The sequence below is a fragment of the Chrysochloris asiatica genome, unplaced genomic scaffold (genome assembly GCF_000296735.1).
Source record: "Chrysochloris asiatica unplaced genomic scaffold, ChrAsi1.0 scaffold00057, whole genome shotgun sequence".
NCBI lineage: Eukaryota > Metazoa > Chordata > Mammalia > Afrosoricida > Chrysochloridae > Chrysochloris > Chrysochloris asiatica.
Window position 1 is genome coordinate 3,684,414 of NW_006408575.1, and position 20,533 is coordinate 3,704,946.

At 48.3% G+C, this 20,533-nt stretch overlaps 2 protein-coding genes and 1 pseudogene across 2 annotated transcripts in view; 2 read left to right on the forward strand and 1 right to left on the reverse strand.

Annotated features, from left to right (window-relative positions):
• TCOF1 (Treacher Collins-Franceschetti syndrome 1) overlaps nt 1–4,796 on the forward strand; it is a 38,542-nt gene extending 33,746 nt beyond the window's left edge. The window contains 3 exon segments of the mRNA XM_006863942.1: nt 1,771–2,322; nt 3,635–3,735; nt 4,770–4,796. Of these exon segments, the coding sequence (XP_006864004.1) occupies nt 1,771–2,322; nt 3,635–3,735; nt 4,770–4,796 (680 nt within the window).
• A 2,726-nt stretch (nt 4,797–7,522) lies between these two features.
• Nucleotides 7,523–16,572, reverse strand: CD74 (CD74 molecule, major histocompatibility complex, class II invariant chain). The gene is given in 11 exon segments (XM_006878419.1): nt 7,523–7,638; nt 7,965–8,027; nt 8,493–8,684; nt 9,995–10,085; nt 10,315–10,410; nt 11,106–11,168; nt 11,703–11,782; nt 11,932–12,104; nt 16,210–16,289; nt 16,292–16,353; nt 16,446–16,572. Coding segments are annotated over 11 exon segments (1,143 nt in total).
• Nucleotides 16,573–19,178: 2,606 nt separating this feature from the next.
• LOC102832368 overlaps nt 19,179–20,533 on the forward strand; it is a 5,006-nt pseudogene continuing 3,651 nt past the window's right edge.

The following is a 20,533-nucleotide window of genomic DNA, read 5'->3' on the forward strand; positions in this document are numbered from 1 at the left end:
TCATCAAACAACCAGAGGGTACAACCCGCAAGCCTGCCCCCGGCTGTCAGCACACAGCCCCCCTCCTTCCCTGAATCTAGAGTCCCTAGCTGCTCCATCTCTCCATGTCATCGTCTCTGCCTCCATCTCTGGAGTCACTGCTTTTCTGGATAGGGTCCCACACTCTGCTTTCCTCCCTTGATGGTCCCAGGAACCTCTGCTCCTGGACTGCAAAATCAACCACTCTCCTCCTTTTGTTGCAAAACATCTACCCTTTACCTTCCCAACTCACAGTCAGTCCTGATAGTGATTATTCGCTATTGAACTGCAAGAGTCTTATCCCCATCTCCTTTCATCAGCCCCATCCAGACTGGTTGGAAACCACTCACTGGAGATTCCAGCTCTCCCCACACCCTCTGGAACTGGGTTCCCTATTGAAAGCTTGTAAGCCAATCACTTCTTGCCTTTGTAGCCCCCCATTTTTGTGGCGTTGTGAGTTAATGCGCCAGACTGCAAAGCTGTTTAAAACTGCAAGGTCAGCGGTTCACGCTCACCAGCTGCTCCTCGGAAACCCTATTCAGGGTCGCTATGGGTCGGAATCAATTCAACGGCACTTAACAACAGCAACAATGTCTAAGTTGCCCATCCTTGTTGACCCTGTGTACCAAGGGGTAGGAATGATCCTCACTGTAAAGATTTGTTCCCTTCTTTGACCAATTGCATCCACAAGCATAGGTCAAGCTCATCAAATTGTAGCAGATTACCATTTTTTTCATCTTCTTTCTAATTCTAGTTGAGTTCTGATCATCCAGCCATTGAAGCCAGGTCAAGTGGGTACTATCTGCAAGTATGGGTTTTCTTGTGCATCTCCCCACACTTCATATCACCTGGATGCTTCACACTCTGCTCTAGTCCTCTGTGGTCATGTCTCTGTCGCTGGGCCCAGGAGTCCTCAGAACTTGTCATACTGCTGGCCAACCAGGTCTCAGTCCAGGTTAACAGGACTCTATTGAATGTGTTTGGACTTAGCTCACAACTCCATTGCTGTTTTTCTCCCACTTTTCCCTTATCCGTGATCAACGTGGTTAGCAACAAGATCACATGCCTGCTCATGTATTCCCCTTGAGTTTTAGTCTTGGAAGGGGGTTTCCTCTGAGGGAACTGACCACTTGCCTTGATGGCTCTGGGGGGACAACTTGGCTTGTTCTTGTAGTAGTCAGTCGAACTGCCATTGTTTTGATTTTTCCTACCGGTCTTTTTTTCAAGAAGTATCTTCTGTTCTTCTAGCCACTCCAGGTTAGTCTGCTTGTCCTTTCAAGTGGAAATTTACCTCCTCAGAAGATTCTGGATGGGGATCAGGATTCCACCTATGGTGACCTTCACTCTTATTAACAGTCTGGGATTTATATAGGACCCACTGTACATTCAATCCCTGGTTTTACAGTGAATTCGAGGTTCTAGGAGAGGCCAGGCCCTGGCCAGGGTCACATAACAAGTTGGTGGTAAACCCTGATCTCCTCACTAGATGATGCCATCTCCCTCCCATATCGGCCTTTGGTTGACAGAATTCAGGCCATTTCACTTGAATCCTGGAGTCATTTTCTATCCCTAACCCCATCTTGAATTTTTCATGTGAGAAGACAAAAGAGCTCTAAATTAGAAATGGCGTTGGCATGTGACGTGGGTGGGAAGGTGTGGACAGAGTGCCCACTGGGCCTTGCTTTCCCCATCTGTACTGTGTACTAGGAGGTGGATCTGTCCCAGATCTATGACCCTATTTTCTTTCTACAGGCAAAAGCGAAGCTGTCTCAGACACCAAGCCTCAAAAGCCTCGCAAATCCAAAAAGGGGACCGTGAACCCCCAAGCTTCAACACTGGCTCTGCAGAACGACATTGCCCAGCGCCTCCTGAGCGAGCCCTGGCCCCTGAATGAGGCCCAGATGCAGGCGTCAGTGATGAAGGTCCTGGGGGAGCTGTTGGAGCAGGAGAAGAAGAAGGCTGCCAGTGCCACCAAGGAGAGCGGCAAGAAGGCCAGAGTGGGCGTCAAGCGGAAGCTGTCAGAAGACCAGCAGGCTGCCCTGATACCCAAGAGCAAGAAGAAAAAGAAATTGGTGGCCGGGGGTGGTGGGGAGGGCGCTGTTTCTCTAGAAAAGGCCCCGAGGACTCCCAAGGGAAAATCAAAGAGAGACAAAGCTGATGGCAACAATGAAGAGAAGAAGGGGAAGGGGTCTCCTGGCTCCCGAGAGGTCAGGGAGAAGGCAGAAGGGAGTCCACAAGTGATGAAGGTAGAGAGTGGAGACCAAGGAAACCCAAACAGCAAGAAAGAGAAGAAATCTGACAAGAGTAAGTAGCTGCCACCCAAAACTGGTGTCCCTCCTCCTACATCGAAGGATGTTGGATGCCACACGGACAGGAGGGACCCTTGGCCAACACATGGTCTTCAACGTCCTGTATAAAAGGGGGACAGGTTAGGTGTGGTCTGCCCAGGGCAGCATCAGAGCCAGAACTGGATTCTAGAGACCTAGGCCACTTTGAGCTCCCAAAGCCACATACTCTTAGCTTCAGGCCTTTCAAGGGTCCAAGGTTGGGCTACCCTCAGCAAGGACAGGAAACGATGGCTGCTTCTCCTCCAGCTCAAGTCAACAGATCTTGGAGGAATCCATTCTCCTGCCAGCTCTCTATGTGCAGAATGGCCAGGGAACCAGAAGAGCTGGTACTCAATTCCAGCCCCATCCTCTCTCTAGACATCTGTTCCTCACAATTGTCATGTGGCTCATGTCCTCGAGAGCCCCTAATTCATGGCAACCCCGTGCACAGCAGAATAAAACATCCCAGTCCTGTGCCATCTCCATGGTGGGTTGCTGATCAGACCTCATTGGCTGCTTTTCAAGAGTAGAATCCCAGGCCTGTCTTCTAGTCCATCTTAGTCTGGAAGCACCATTGTAACCACATGAGGTTCATTGCCTGGGAATTGAACTTAACCTTCCATGTGGCAGGCTAGAATTGTACCACTGAACTGCCATCACCCTCTTAACTGTCAGACTGCCCCTTAGGGGTCGCCATGCAGTAGTGCCTTATTTCACCCTCATACCAGCCCTGTGTATAAGGTGCTATTCATTCCTGTTCTGTTGGCAGGAAACCATAGTAGGTGGAGCCAGGTAGTAGTACCAAGTCCCTTCCTGGGTGTCATGACCAAGGTGAATGGGATTTGATAGATGCCTAAGGCACCTACTCATGGAACCAGCACATCAGCACATGGTCACCTACAGAGCAGGGCATGCAGGACGCTGGCGTGCATAGAAATTGGTCTGGTTACAACTAGATTTCCATTTATAGTACAATGGAAAGTGTGCTTATAAAATATGATCTTTAAAAAATAATTTAAGGACAAATAGTCATAGTCCAGGTGGTTCATGTGGGTAGCGGGCATCTTGGCTGACCCTCCCTGCTCTTGGGCCAGGGTGGGTGGTCACGGAGGCCTGCTGGCGTGTGTTTTGGTGGCTCACTACAGTGTGAAGTCCAGCATCAGGAAGAGTGAGTTCTGCAGTCCCTGGGACCCTGCCCCTGTGTGTCTACCCCCTTTATCTCCCAACAAAGCCCTGACCACTTAATTAGCTTGCTGTTCAGGAAGTTTACTCCTTCTTTATTTCCTCAGAAAAAAAAGACAAGGAAAAAAAGGAAAAGAAGAAGAAATCAAAAAAGCCCTCAACCAAAGACCATCATAACTCGCCATCCCAGAAGAAAAAGAAAAAAAAGGTAGAGTGGTTTCTTGAAGTTCTGTGGGACCAGAAAGGTGCTCAAGTCAGGACTTCAAACCAGTTCTTTCCAGTCAGTCATGGCCAACAGAATAAAACCAGAATGACCTGAATGTGTAAAATTTGGGTGAACTGAGACAGGGAAAATCACAGGTCAGTGCCCTGCCAAAGACTTAATCTCCTCCCCAGAAAACAAGGGCACACTGTGCGCATTGCATAGTAATTAAATCTCTTGAATGGCTGCGTTGCAAACAGTGCCACCCTGCTCAAAAGTTGGCGGCCAAGGGCTGCTTTGAATGTGTCCTGTCCAGGGTCCTGGCAGTATACTGATCTTCCACCTCTGGATACTGAGAGCACTGAGTTGCCCATTCTTGGACTTTAACCTGGTCATCACTCTTCTTCATCCAAATTTTGTTTTGCTGATTTCACTGCCTCGGCCATGACTGAACTATTTAGAACCAATTTGAAGCCGAGACCCAAACTTGGCGCCCAGGGTCAGCGTTGTCAGCTCCATCTCATATGTGTCAAGCTAAACCCTAGGCACAGCAGAAAAGCCCTCCTACTCAAGAGGTACACTCATGAGCAGCACACATGAAGACATAACCCAGGAGGGATGTCCCCAACCCCAAGAGACTGCTCTGAGGAGGCACAGGTCTGAACCCACCCTGTCCAAGGTAGAGGAAGGGGAAGGCAGGCCTGTCATTACAGGTTTCCAAGTCAGAAGAAGCATGTTTGTCCCCAGCTGAGGGGGATCCCCTCCAAAAAATATATCCATTTGCTTAGCTGGCACCTGAACAAGGGCCTCTTACACAGAGATGCACGTGTCCTCCCATGACCAGCAGGGGCCTCAGCTAGGTGTAGGAAAGCTGCTGTAAAACCCCAGGCTACTTTCTGGAGGGTGCAGGGTGCAAACCTGCCCTCAGGGACCCCCGTGTGCCCAGTCAAGTCCTCAGGAGAGAGAACCACCATGAATTGGGATGGTTGGGCGACAACAGGCTTGAGGTACAAGAGCCTTTCACCTCTTTCTCCTTACAGAAGGCAACGGTAGAACCCATCGTCTGAGGGGCGCAGAGCAGCAGGTAACGTCCTGGCCTGGAAAACCCTCACCAACCAGCTGTGTCCCCTGTGGAGATGATAGAGTAGCCTCAGTTTCCACAGTGACCTGGAAGCAAATGGGCTTGAGGAGGTCCCGCTCTTCAAGGGCAATGGGGCCTCTCATGTGTTGCCAGGCTCTAGAATAGTGTTGGAGACGTGGATGCAACACTCCCATTGCGGATGCTGGGCCAGGGGACCTGTTTGTAGGTGAGCAGGAGGCTTGAGGTCAGACGGCTCTATCTGGCTCTATCTCACCCTCACTGCATGTCCTTGTCCTTTTGTCTTATAATCTGTAACTTTGGGGTGTGTCTTCTTGAGAAGGCAGACAGTTTGCTCAAACCATTCTGATGGATCTGTGCTTCTATGTAGAGGAAAGGGTTTAGCCCAATCCCCTGGACACAGAAAGTGAACACTTCTTCCCACACTGAGATGCTGGCTGCTGGTTTGGTTTACTCTCGTGCTGGAAAGAGAAGGTGGTGGTGGCTATGTGCGGTGAAGTCACAGCGACCCTGTACAGGGTTTCCAAGGCCGTATATCTTTACAGGAGCAGAAAGCCTCATCTTTCTCCTGCAGAGCTGCTGGTAGTTTCAAACTGCTGATCATGGTGTTAGCAGCCCAGACTCGTAACCACTTCACTACCAGGGCTCCTTGGAGAAAGAAATTAGGAAACTATAATGTCGGAATGTGCTTTCTTCCCCCAGGAATTTCTTAGCCAAGTGGTGACCATCGCTGCACCTCTGACCTCTGCCCAAGATGGGTTGGAACTGAATTTTAACTTCCCTTCGTCCCCAGAAGAAAACAGACTGCCTGTAGCCCAGTGTGCTGGCTGGGCTAGTGAGCCCTGAGGAGAAGCTGGCTGGGGAGGAAGTCTGCCAGCATCTGAGGCCTCCCTTCTCCCCAACCCCAGCCCCACAAGGCATCTCTGCAGACACAGGACACTTATAGAGATGTGTACAGTATAAATATATTTTTTTAACTGACTTGCCCTCCCCACTCAGACCCAACATGCCCGAAGGCCCCGGGACTTCCCAGCACTTTGCTCTGCAGACCCAGGAGGCCTGTGACCCAGCCCAAGCCACTGGTCTTCAGCTGATGCCGAGGCTGCATCCCCTTTTGTCAGCTTCTCCCAGTTTTGAGGTTTTTTGTTTTGTTTTTAAACTCAGAAAATAAAAGATTTGAAGGAAAGGTGCAAGTTTCAGTGCATCTGGGACAAGCGCTGTGCAGTTGATTTATTCTTGGCGAGGAGAGTGTGGCTGGCACTTAAAGGTGAACAAACCAACACTCAGAATTTGCACTTGGCTGTGTTGAGGCGCCAGGACAGTGGGTTGGCTATGGCACACTTCCCTGGAGGAAGCCGTACAGCAGAAAGCAGCGAAGCTCCTGAGGACTAGGGCAGCTCAGAGCAGGGTGGAGGTGTGGGGGAGGTCGCCTCCTGGGGATGATGGCATCTAAGCCACCGAAGGTCGTGGTTTCTGGGTGCTGGAAGGGAACTTTATAAACCACTTTGGGAAGTTGGGACTTGAACTGAGAGCAGAGGGAGTAGTGTTGTCATATGTGCAGTGTCTTGGAGTATGAACGTGGTAGGGAACATCTGTGAGCAGATGCAATAGAAGCAGGAAAACCAGTTAAACATGAGTTACTGTCACGTCCAGGTAAGGAAGGCCTGTGGTAGTAAAGACAAGACAAAACAGTGGATAAACAAGCTCTGTAGGGGGTTGCGTGTTCACATGGGTGTAGACTAAGGGAAGGGAAAGCTGTCCCCAGAACTCCAACAGCCCACTTTCCTGTGGCTTATGATTGGGCCCAGAACTGTGTGGAACACAGAGTCATGGAGCTTTCTCACCAAAGCTATGGCCTTGCTAGAAACAGGAGAGACAGGTTGGCATCCAACTGGAACCTTATATCTGGAGCTTTTCCTTTCGCCCCTGAGAGTCAGTCTCAGTTGGAAGCTCAGAGTGAAGTCCTAAGTGGCTTTGTTTACCCACAGCACATCTTTATATTTAAAATGGAGCAATTTCAGTGCAGCATGTCCATTTTTGGCTCTTGAAACATCAAGAAATCTGCCAGCAGGGGCCTGCACTTTGAGCTGCACCAACCAGCTGAGCCAAGTGGAATGGCACTTTAGCTAGAGCAGGACACCCTGTCTCCACAGCCCACCTGCTGTCCCCCACACTGAGGCTCCTTGTCAGTCTTGCGTCCTCACGTGCATACTGTTAGTGTAGACTTGAGAATGGTAATGTGAGAACGTGAAGACTGCTTGAAGAATGAATGGCTAAGAGCCTGTTTGCTATGTACCAAACATGAAAAACCAGTGTCTGCAAAGCCAACACCCCCAGGCCCACCAGCTTTCATGCCAGGGCTCCCTGGACTGGGTTCTCCCGGGTGAGGGTCTAAGGTCCACCATCCCAAGTAGTGACCTGGGATAAGTAGCTGGATCCCAACAAAGAGCCAGAGCCAGGCGTGTACTACTCACTACCTTTTATTCTTATACAAGTCAGGCTGAGGGCAGGCTGGTGGGTCTGAGGCAGGGCAGTGGATGGAGGGACTAACTTTCTGAGTGCTGCGGAAAGGGAAGAGGGCGGCTCATCCCCTAGGGGAGACTTATGCTGAGGTCAAGGGAGATGACTACAAAGGTGCTTGGGATGGGGAATAGGGTGCCCCTCTCCATGGGACTTCTGTGAAGTCAGGAAGGGTCAGCCTAGCTTTCTTTTGAGCAGTGTGGCTGCTGAGTACCCTCCCACGTTGATGGTCTGCACTGCACTGCTCTCATGTGTTGAAGACGATGATGGAGAGTCAGGCACCAGGGTGTCTAATGGGATGAGGTCCAGGGCAGGAGGCAGAGGGACACACGGGAAAGAAGAGGGCTTGGACGGGGGAGGAGAGCCAGGAAGCTGGGAGGTGCGCCTGGGACTCTGGTTTCAGAAGCTGCCTCTGCTGGTCTCACATGAGCACTACAGAAAGAAGCAGGAGGGGGAGAATGTCAGGTCATCCGCAGTCTCTGCCTTCCCAGTCCCCAACCCTGCCTCTCTGTGAAGTGGCATCCCAGGGCCATGCATGCTGGGCACCCACCCACCAGAGAGCAAGTACGGCCCAGGTTGAGTTTTGGGGGACACACTGACTCAGAGGAGCCCTTACCTTGACCCATTTCATGCTTGGTCACACCCAGCCCGGAGGACTGGTCCTCCAAATCCAGTGGCTCTGCAAAGTGTCAGCCAAGTGCATTTGTTACTTCAGCCCAACATTTCCTTACCCCACCCCTCAGGGAAGTGCCTATAAGCAGTCCCCAAACTAGTCACTGCCAGGTGCCTGGGGGGAAAGCTGCTTGCAGGAAGGCTGTGAGCATCCAAGAGGTGTGACTGCAGGCTTGGGAGCTAGACCCAGGAAGGAGGGTGATGAAATGACAGGGTGATCTGCAGGCTTCCTGGATGCATGCAAGGAAGTAGTCGTTTGGAGGGAAAGGATAAACGAATGAATGAATGAATAGATGCATGCAGGCGTACCAGGGGGAAAATACTACATGGACAGATGACAGACAGACAGATGGGTGGATGCAGGGCTCTGGCTGCCCCCCAGAGCTGCCATCCTCAAGAGAGCCTCTTGCCCCTCAGTTGCACCAGCCTTCCTAGTCCTATCTATGACGCTGGCACAGCAGCCACTGCTTACCACTGCAGTTATGGCGCCCACGGCTCCTGGTGTGGGGGACCTCGGTGCCATTGGGGAAGACACACCAGCAGTAGCCGATGCTCCCAAAGCACTGGAGCGGCAAATAGTTGCCGTTCTCGTCGCATTTGGGCATGAACACGCCTGGGTGGATAGCAGGGATGCGGCTGACTTCTTCCTGGCACTTGGTCAGTGCTGAAGCGACAGGCATGGTGGAGACAGAGTGGGTGAGTGGGTTCTGGACTGGGCTCTCAATGAGGCCAGAGACCCACACACCACTGCTGTGGGCCTACAGTCTTCTGCCCACGTGGCTACCTTCTCTCCACCCCAACCTCGCACAGATGTCAAAACTGACGTCCAGATCAGAGAGGGAGTGGATGACTGTGTGGCTAATTCATCTCAGAGCTTGGCAATTTCTTCTGAGACTCTCATTGCCTATTAAAGTTTGGAATAGAGCATGTGATTCTGGTCTCTAGAGAAAAGCAATGGACCCATTGGTAAGTCTGACCTGCCTGTTGTCAAACAGAAGTGAGGCTTACCATTAGGAATGCTATAGATGAGATACAAGCATCACTTAGGAGGGGGTTGAGATGGCATCTACACTGCCTTCTGGACTTAAAGATCTGTGTATGATGATGTGTGACAGAGAACCTGAGGCTCAGAGCCAGGCTGGCAGGGAACTTGCACTACAGGAAACCAGCAGAGGAAAGAGACACCCAAGGTGTAAAACCAATGAAGCAGTACCAGGATGACTGAACAGCCCTCTGCGAGGCCTCCGCTAAAATATCCTGGTTTCAATGTGGTTACGGTGGTGAAGTACCATTGAGTCAGTTCCAGCTCATAAGGGCTTCCGAGGAGTGGCTGGTGGGTTTGAACTGCTGACCTTGTGGTTAGCAGTCCAGTGCTTATCCTATAGTGCCACACCAGGAGCCCTGGTTTAAATGTTAAGTTTCATTGAGTCGGTTTGGACTCGTAGCAACGCTGTATAGGGTTTCCAAGGTGCAGCTAGTGAGTTTGAACTACCAACCTTAAAGTTCAAACTGACCTTGTGGTCCAGTGTTTATCCTACAGCACCAAGGTCTTAAAACTTCAAGACCCTCTTGTCCAGGCACTCACTGGCTGTGATCTTGGGGAGGTCACAGGAAATTATGGACTACAGGAAGGGCAGCAAAGGCCATTCTGTTGGTTCCAGGGTGTTTTGACTTGTTTTGCTCTGGGGCCCCTGACATAATCATCCTCTACAGGGGAGACCTAAAGGGATGCCTCTGTGCACACGGCCCTCCTGGTGTGAAACTACAGACCCCTAGGCAAGGTGGAGCCTGGGAGCAGCCCAGCCAGAAAAAACAGGCAGGAGAGACAGGAAGTGAGAATTGAGAAGGGGGGAGGGGAGGGCAGGTCCTTGTGGTCCTCAAATCTGGGAATGCTCAAAGCACAAATGTTCGCAGCTCCAGGAGAGTCTGAGGGAGATTCGGGGTCCTGACACCCAAAGCTCCCTCTCACTGTACCTTTTGTTGGAGCCTCAGTAGGCTGCTTGTCCTCGAGGGAGTTCTTGCTCATTTCAAACAAGAGCCACTGATGCATCCAGCTCTCAAAGATCTAATAGGGACAAAGGGGACAAGTAGGAAGGGGTGTCAGACTCTTTGGGCATTGCCAATCCCTGTCGTGCGTGGCTTTGCCTTTGTGGACAGAGACACTCAGGCTTTGCCAAGTGGTCCCTCTACAGTGTTCAGGGCTTTGGAAGTGATGGTGAGCCTCCTCTAGTTTCCTGAGAATGACTTCTCAGCCCTGCCAGGGAAGAGGGTCCAACAAAGGGAAAAGTTCTGACCTTCCAGTCCATTCTCTCCATGGTTCTCTGAAGATGCTTCAGGTTCTCTGGGAAGCTGCCCTTCAGCTGCGGGTACGTTTTCAGGGGGTCAGTCCTCTGCAAATGACAGGGCAGGAAAGAGGGTTAAAAGAGCGCCCTCTAGTAGACAAGGTAACATATGCAGTCCATGAGCTTGGTCTTCTACAAGATGAATCCAAACTGCACCAAATCTAGGCCCTGTTTCTAAGCTTTGATGGGAGGATGGGGGAGAGGATAAGGACAGTTCAGCTATACAAGAGCCCAGGGTCAGCTGAGAGTTGGGAGGCTGGGGTTCTAGCCAGTCTGTCATTACCCACTACTGTTGCCCTCAGACTCCTCCTACTCGTCTTTCAGGTCTCACCTCCTCCAGGAAGACTTCCTTAACCTCCTCAAACTAGACTGGGTCCCTTGCACTTCCATCATCATTATTTCCCATCCTAGTCTGAGGTCCCCAGGGAATCGGGCTGGATCCAATTACTCCCCATTGTGGCTCACCCTAGAGCCTTCAACAGGGTCTGGAAGAGTGAATATGCAGTAAAAGCTTGTGAAGGAAGAAAGGAGTGTCTGAGCATGTCACATCAAGGCGTTGGGCCTCACTTTCTCCATCTAAAAAATGCACGGAAGCTAGACTACAAATAGCACTTAACGGCCAGTCCTTTGTTTCTTTGACAATCCAGTGAACATGCATGATGTCTCCCATGAGCCATGCCTGGAGCACAGTCAGGCCAGGGTCCTATGTGGGCAAGCAGGGCCAACTGAATGACTCTACTCACCAGGAGCATGTGCATGACGTGATCCTGGGTCATGTTGCCGTACTTGGTGGCGTTCTGCATGGACTGTAGAAGGAAGGGACAGAGGGTTCTCAGCACTGGCCCCCAGAGGAGGACACTGAGGGCCCCAGAAGAGCAGGAGCCAGCATCTGGGGTCTGGTCCATTTTTGCCATCTTCCAACCTGAGCTCTTGAGCAAGTCACTATACCTTCCCTCCCTCAATGTCCTCACTGGTCAAACTGGCATAAACTTTACTGTCCGGGGCTTTGTCAACAGCAAACAATTTGGTGAACCATTTAGAAAGATTATTGATACACCCCACCAAGTGCTTTGAGAATTTGTGGGGACTGGAAGATGCTATGGAAAATGAGAAGCACTTTGTAAACTATAGATCCTTGGTCCCTCCTCCCCAGGGATGGTCCCAAGAGGCTTTTTTCTCCCTCACCCCAGGGATCCTTCTCCCTGAGGTAGGTCCTACTCTTTCCCACTGGTCAGGACACACCCTGCCAGCCTATACTTTTCATAGGTCAGCTTCTTTCTCCCTCTCCTTGGCATCTGCCCTCCACCCAGGCTTCCACCCCCTCACAGGATTGTCCTTACCTCCTGGGACAGGGCTTTCATGGGCAGTGCCTGCATCAACATGGGAGTAGCTACCCGTAACTTGCTCATAGGATTGGGTGCTGTGGGGACAGAGCATGGGGCATGAGTGTGGTCCCAGTGCCCAGTGCATAGGGAGACACCTCAAACCTAAGTGTGGTGGAGCTGCAATTCCCCACCAGAGGGAGAGGGAATGGGAGTCTCAGAGGTGAGGGTGGGGATGGGCACACACCCTTGGGAAGCTTCATGCGTAGGCTCTCCAGCTGCAGATTCTGTGAGGTGACCGTCAGCTTATCCAGCCTGCCTTGCTGCTGGTACAGGAAGTAGGCAGTGGTGGCCTGGCCTGCCAAGAGCAGAGCCACTAGGACGGAGAAGCCAGTGTAGAGGGCCCCATGGCTGCACTTGCTGTTAGGGGGAGGAGGAATAGGGTCAGAGCAGAAATCAAGCGGCAGCTGTGCCCGTGGCTGGCTGGGGTTGATGGAAGGAACTGAAGCCTCCTACACGCATACTCTGAACACGACTGATACACTGATTATGGAATGTGATTTGAGGACACTCCTCTGGCCCCTACTCCCAACCATTGCTTCCCTGAGTCCTCCCAGATAGAAATCTGGAGCTGTCCCAGCCTGGACTGGGTGGGGAGAGCCAGTGGCACTGTTTGACCCTGATAAGTCCTTTGCCCTCTCCAGACCTCAGAGTCCTATCTCTTTGATGAGGGGTGAAGATGAAGTATCTCCCCAGGACCACTCCTAAGGATCAGAGCTACCCCCAAGGGGAAGAGGGCTTTCATTCTCCTGCTCTGCAGTGAAATTAGATTTAAAGAGAAAAGGGAAGTGGAATGGAACAGCAGACCAGAAAACGAGAAGTGAGTTGTGACATTTTAAGAGAGGTTGGGAGGTTGGACAAGTACCAAGCTCCCTTCCCCCACCCCTCAGGGCACACACTCTGGTCCCAGACTCTCTGCAAGGGTCCCTGCCATATCAGTAATTCTAGGTTTGAGTGGTTTTCTCCTTTGAAACAAGATCTGACTCTGACAACAGAAGTATCTGTGGTTCCCTCTACCCCAGAGAGGATTTTGACTGGAGAGTAGATGCCTCTGCCTGTGTGAGCTGGTGAATGTCTCTCACTCTCAGGAATGGCCAGAGCCTCAGACTCCAGGAATCCTGGGCAGCTGTGGGCTTTGGATGTATGTGTTTTGGGGTGCATGCACTTGTGTGTTATAGGTAGGGGATGTAAGGATTCTGCCTCGGGTCCCTGAGAGTTCCGCTCTAATCCTCTCCAAAGTTGGGCTCCTAGGACCCCACTGGAAATTGTCAAGACGAGACTGCATCCTGCTTATTCTATTACTGTCAAGTGAATTCTAGCACAAACAGCAACTGTTGTCGTTGTCGTTAAGTGTCAAGTTGGTTCTGACTCATAGCAACCCCATATAGAGTTTCCAAGGAGCAGCTGGTGGGTTTGAACCACTGACCTTGCGGTTAGCAGTCCAGTGCTGATCCTACAATGCCACACCAGCTAACAAAGCTAAAAACCAGTAGAACAGTTGTTGAGTCAGTGCCAACTCATAGGGACAGCATGTGTCTCAGAGGAGAACTGTGCTCCATTCAATTTTCCATGCTGGATTTTTTTCAGAAATAGATCATCAGGTCTTTCTGCAGGGTGTCAAACCTTCAACCTTTCAATCAATAGCCAAGTGTTTGAACTAAATAAATGAACCACCCATGAACTCCAACTGGCAAGGATAGTTAAGGAAACCCCAAGAGTCGCCTCTGCCTAGCAACTCATGACATCACCGTCACAGCTCATTCTCTCGTTGGCTTCCAAGACTTCCATGCCTTTGGGGCCAAGATCCAGCCCAAAGGAGAAGTATTCATTCTGAAAGGGGAGAGAAGCAGAAACAATGCATGGAGGGAGGGAGGGAATTGGACACAATAGGGAAACAGATTCTACTTCTTGCTTTCCTAAGGAACAGGATGGCCTGGCCTAACATCTAAAATTGATGAAAAGTCCATCCAAGTCTTCATTTCAGTCTTCTGGCTCCCTGTCTCTTTTCCTGTACATGCTCACCCCTTTGGCAACCCCACACCTAGTTCTAGATTCAGGGGTACCCTGACTGTGAACTTGGAGAAGTCCCTGCCCCTATCTGGAGCTCAGATTCTCTTTTTATTCTTGTTAAGTGTCATCAAGTCAGTTCCAACTCATAGGAACCTTGGATAGGGTTTCTCAGGAGTGGCTGGTGAGTTTGAACTACTGACCTTGCGGTTCAAACCTACCTTGCATTCTGCTGCTTATCCTACAGAGCCACAAAGCCTAAGAATTTAGAAGTAGACTTGGTGGGACCATGGTTAAACACTTGGCTGCTAACCAAAAGGGCAGCAGTTAGAACCCACAAGCCTGCTTTGCAGGAGAAAGATGTGGCAATCTGCTTCTGTAATCCCATGGGGCAGTTCTACTTGTCCTGGAGGATCTCTCGGAGTTGGTTTTGATTCAACAGCAATGTGCAGGATTTAGAGATCATGCAGAAGATAAGACCAAGTAACTTGCATTGGAATCCTGACTGCCACTTCTTTAGCTGGGACCATGGACAAGCCACTTAACCTCAATGGGGTAAGTACACTTATAGGATTTAATACTAAATAGAATAATGAGGATGAAGTTCTTGGTTCCGTAGCTAGCACATACTTAGCCCTTCATAAATAACACTTACTGCTACTCTCAGGATTAATAGCTAACTTTAGCAAGTGACTTCCTTCCTCTTTAGGCATCTTGAATACCTGTTTCCTGGCCCTGGAAGGCTGCCAAGCCTTGTCACCCCCTCTCTTTATTTCTTCTTTTCTACTTCCTCCTTCTTGAATAAATAAAATAAGAAATCAAAGTCAGGAACCAACCAGAACCAGCAGAAATAGTGACACAAATGTTGCTAGGCAGAAGTGCTCACGGAAGGTTCCAAACAGGTTTAAGTCTGGAATGGCCTACTCACAGTGGGTTAGGCTGGTTTTGGAAGAATTAACTACGAGTTTGGCAAGGGGACATCCTTCGCCAACACTGAACCTACCTTGGATCTGCAACTGCCTGGATGGTCTGAGGTCAGAGATGTCCTACCTCCCACCTCTGCAGATCGTACCTCAAAAAGGTACGATCTTTTTGACCTCTTAGCAAGAGGTCAGATGGTAAAGTGAGCTCTAACCAGAGCTCAGAGTTTCCTGGATTTCAAATCCTGACTTGATATTCACTAGCTGTGATAACTTGGATAAATCACTTACCAATAAGAGCATCAATTTCCTCTTCCATAAAAACGGGGAAAATAGAGATACCTCCTCATAGGATTATTGTCGTCAGATTATTGTGAGGTCTGGGAGTGTGTTTAGCATGAAGCTATGCATCAACATAGGACTAGTCATTATAATAATAAGTCATTACCAGCGACTGAGGTCTTATTGTGTACTTGATACACAGTGAACAACACCTATTAGGAGGGCTGGCATCATGATCAATATCTCTATTATAATTGAGACCTAGAGAGAGGCAGTAATTTGTCTACGGTCACACAGGACAGTAGCAGAACCTGGACTCCTTCCTGTAGGATTCCCCGAGATTCTGAAAGACCGCTGGCTCTAATGGTCTACATCTGCTTACCTGGTTCCCCAGAGCCCAGCACCTCATGACTTCTCTGGTTGTCTCTTCCAAATCCCTTTCTGCCTGGCAACAGCTGACATCACATTTGATTGGATATCCCCATAGATCACAGATAACTTTTTAGAGATTAGAGAAGGTAGGGGTTGGGGTCTCTGCATTCTTCCTTTCCTCCCACCTTTTCAGGGAATCACATGGGTAAAGCTATCTTGGAGCTGGGAATTGGGGGCCTGTGGATGGCTGTGTTGGCTTCTTACTGCAAAAGACAGAGGCACCTCGGGGAGACAGGAACCTCACGTCACGTCAAGCCAGAGCCCCTCTCTCCTTTGTGGACCCCTTCCCAACATCTCTCAATCCCTCCTGTGATAACAGGAGTTTTCATATATTCTTCGAATACCTGCAGTTATAGCTCCCTTGATAGAAGCATGCCGGCCTGCCATACATGGTAATCAAGAGAAACCATCTCTATGGTGACCTGCTTTTGTCACGTTGCATGAGAAATTCTATTTTTCCATCTGGAAGCTACAACATTTCAAACTCTGATCCAAAGTTTCTGGTCTAGGGTTCACGGCCCAACTTTCACAGGCTGGACATTGTGACAGTGTATGAAATGGTGCTTTTTATCTAGGGAGAGAGTCTAGCCAGGGCACTCTTCCAGCTTTCAAAAGAGAGGTACATGCTACAAAGAAATCCCCAAATTCTGCTCTAGAGGAACCCCCTCATTTTAGAAGAGTAAGAGAAACCAGGGTCAGAGACTTTTCCCAAAGTCACCCAGAAAGTCAGTGTTAGGGGCAGAGCCTGAATCCACCCCTTCTATGACTCAGGTCCAGTGCTCCTTTGGGGCACTTGTGTTTCTTTGCAGTGTGCTCACACCTACCTCTCTTGCCCTCGGGGGCGCTGGCTCAGTATGGGCAGCTGCTCATGGTTGGAGATAAGGTCGTGCTGATCTTCCATGATCCTGGCCTCTGGTCTTCCCTACAGTTCCTGCTGCTGCTGCTGTTGCTGCTGCTGCTGCTGCTGTCTGTGTGTCTGAGACCCTGAAACCTTAGCTTACTTCTTGAAGTTGGTGCTGAGGAGGAATCTGATTTGTCCACAGAAGGTCACTCCGCCCACCCACCGGGGAGAAGTAGAAGTGAAAGCCACAAAGCTGGAAATACCCGTGCTCTGGCAAAAATGCTTTCCTGGGGCAAGATGGGGAGGGAGACTCCTCAGGCAGGTGCAAAGGCCGGCACCTTTCCATTGGTTCACAGGGCCCTCATCACTTGTTTCTAGGCAGACCATAGAATTCACAAGGCTCTTTGAATGGTTCAAGAAACAGGCAAATGTCCATTCTAGACAGGAAATCACTATGAAGCGAAAAATGCCTTTGTTTGTCTCTCCTCTCACCCATAGATAAGTGGGTACAGAAAGGGGTTGTTCACCCTTGCATGAGGTTGGTTATGTGCCATGGAGTCAATTCTGACTCATTGTTGTTGATAGGCGCTATCAAGTCATAGCGACCCTATGAACAACAGAACTAAACACTGCCAATCCTGGGCCAACCTCACAATCATCGCTACATATGAGCCCATTGATTCTGCCACTGTGCCAATCCATCTTGTTGGGGGGTCTTCCTCGTCTTCTCTGATAGCAACCTTGTATAGGGTTTCAGAGGCTGCAAATCTTTACAAGAGCAGAAAGCCTTGTCTTTCTCCACCAAAACCTCTGGTAGTTTTGACTTACTGACCCTGAGATTAGAGTCCTTTTGCATGAATTTAACAGGTAATTTTCTGGTCTCAGTTGTGGTTGTGGTTGTTGTTAGGTGCCATCGAGTCAGTATCGACACATAGTGACCTTATGCACAGCAGAAAGAAACACTGCCCAGTCCTGGGCCAACCTCACTATTGTCACACTTGAGCCCATTGATGTTGCCACTTTGTAAATCCATCTTGCTGGGAGTCTTCCTCTTTTTCTCTGACACTCCACCTTAGCAAATATGATATCCCTTCTCCAGCAACTGGTCCCTCTTGAAAATTTGTCCGAAGTATGAGAGATGAAGTTTGGCCATCTAGGCCTCCAAGGAGCACTCTGGCTGCAATTCTTCCAACACAGATCTGTTGGTTCTTTTGGCAGCCCATGGCACTTTCAATATTCTCCTCCAATACCGTAACTCAAAAGTATCAATTCTTCTATGGTCTTCCTGTCCTGTCCAGATTTCACATGCATATGAGGTTATTGAAATTATGGCTTGGGTCAGGCGCACCTTAGTCTTCAAGCTGATATCTTTGTTCTTCAACACTTTAAAAAGGTCTTGTGCAGCAGATTTGCCTAATGCAATACGTTGTTTGATTTCTTGACTGCTGCTTCCATGAGTGTTGATAATTGATCCAAGAAGAATGAAGTCCTTGACAACTTCAATTTTTTCTCCATTGATAAAAATGTTGTTTATTGGTCCAGTGGTGAGGACTTTTGTTTTCTTTACATTGAGATGCAATCCATAGCGAAGGCTATGTTTTTGATCTTCATCAGTAAATGTTTTAAGTCTTTTACACTTTCAGCAAGCAAGGTTGTAGCATATCACAGGTTGTTACTGAGTCTTCCTCCAATCCTGATGCCACGTTTTTCTTCATAGAACCCAGCTTCTCGGATTATTTGCTCAGCAAACAGGTAGAATAAGTATGGTGAAAGAATACAACCTTGTTGCACAACTTTCTTAATTTTAAACCGTTCAGTGTTCCCATGTTCTGTTCGAACAACTACCTCTTGGTCCAGGTACAGATTCCTCATGAGCACAGTTAAGTGTTCAGGAATTCTCATACTTCACAATGTTGTCCATAGCTTGTCATGGTCCACACAATCGAAAGCCTTTGCATTGTCAATAAAGCACAGGATATTATCCTATCACAGACAGCATTGTACCTTATGACTGATCTGGATATGTTCTTTTTGACAATGAATGCAACACCATTCCTCTTCAAATTGTCATTCCCGGCATAGTAAACCATGTGGTTGTCAGATTCAAAATGGCCAATACCAGTCCATTTCAGATCACTAATGATATCGATGTTTATGCGTTCCATTTAATTTTTGACAATTTCCAATTTTCCTAGATTAATACTTCATACATTCCATGTTCCAATTATCAATGGATGTTTACAGTTGTTTCTCTTCATTTTGACTTGTGCCCCATCAGCAAATGAAGGTCCTGCCGACTTTACTCCCAGGGACTTTACTCCATTCATGTCATCATGGTCAACTCTACTTTGAGGAGGCAGCTCTTTCCCAGTCACCTTTTGAGTGCCTTCCAACCCGAGGGGCTCATTTTCTGGCACTATATCTGACAGTGTTTCTTTGCTATTCATAAGGTTTTCAGTGACTAAATATTCGGAAGTAGTTTGTCACTCCTTCTTTCTAGTCTGTCTTTGTCTGGAAGCTCATCTGAAACCTGTCTACCATGGGTGACCCTGCTGGTATTTAAAATATCGGTGGCATAGCTTCCAGAATTACAGCAACTCACAAACCACCACAGTACGACAAACTGACAGACGTGTGGTGGGGTCTCAGTTATAGTATCCCAAAAATGAGGGAGGAAGGCTGGATTCAGCATTCCCTATACTCCGTTTGAACTCAAACTTTTATGAACCTAAGAGGCTGTGGTTCTAAGGTGTGGTATTAGTAATTACAACCACTTAGCAAGCCCTCCTTTGCACCAGGTACTGTGTTAATCACTTGGCATATTTTGTGTAATGCTTACATTACAGATAGGGACACTAAGCTTTGAGATGCTATTTGATGGAGTCCCTGTTTGTAGCCACTCAACATTTCTGCTTCTCTAATGCTCAAATTATGTGGTTCAAATTCAGAAACATGTACTGCCCGGGTAAGCTAAGCTTCAGGTGAACTATGTCCCCTGGTGAGCTGTGGCCGCTGGTGAACTATGACCCAGAAGAAGCCCCGATATCCAAGCAAAAGAAAAATTATGGAACCATATTAAAAACTTCACTCCTCAAATAAGAGTCTTGATCCCAGTGAAAGGGTTGGAATGGGAGGTGGGAAGGGTGTACACCGCTTTACTTTGAAACTGCGAATGATATAATTGTTCAAACAAACAGAAACAATCTATGATGGTTTTGAGAGGGGAAGTTTTTTGTGGGCTAGAGGGCAGGTATATTTGGATATAGGTGACAGAACAGACAATACACAACAAGAGGGAGGTTAGCAGAGGAAAGATAAAGGTAGCAGGAGACATAGTGAGGAATGTAAGAGTTAAATGAATACAGGTAAATGTTGTTAACTGTTGATACATGGAAGGGGCTGCAAACATGTAATGAAGCAAAGTACATAATTTGTTGAATGTAAAATTGATCTGCTCTGTAAACCTTCACTCAATTTACAATAAAATGTTAAAAAACAAATTTAGAAACATGAGGGCTTCTACAAGAGAGGACGTGGGAGGGACAGGGGGAGGCTCTCTCAGGAGATTTAACTCAGTTGACAAGGTTTTATTTCTTAATAACCATGGCTTGAATGCCACAACTGTTTTACTAATCTTTGTCTTTTGTGTGTTTCCAAATTAGCATTATTATTTTTATTATTAAGTTACAGACTGTGGTTCTAAGATTCAATAAGTCTTAGATTGCAGAAGTCAAGGTTGAGGTGGTACACCATGGTGAGTGTAATTAACGTCACCAGATTGTTCATTTAAAATGACTAAAATAGCATTCATCAATATGCAGTCTACAAAATACACATCTTACACACAAAGATCAAAATAGGCTAATATCACAGAATGGAAAAAAGCATATCAAACTAATGGCAATCAAAAGAAAGCAGCTGTGGCAATATTAATTTATGATAAAATAGACTTTAAGGCACACATACACACACAAAAAAAACCATCATAAGAGACAAAGAAGGACATTATATAATGATTAAAGGGCCAATGTCTATGCTTCCAATGAATGAGCCTCAAATACATAAACGAAACTCCAACAGAAATGAAGAAAGAAATAGACAACTCTACAGTAATAATAGGAGATTTTAATGCTCCACTTTCAATGAAGGACAGAGCAACTACAAAGAAACTCAACAAAGACACAAAAGAACTAAATCCAACCAATGAACTTGACCTCATAGACATATATAGAACAACAGTACAATATATATTCTTTTCCAGTGCACGTGGAACATTTTCCAGAATAGACCATATGTTAAGCCCCAAA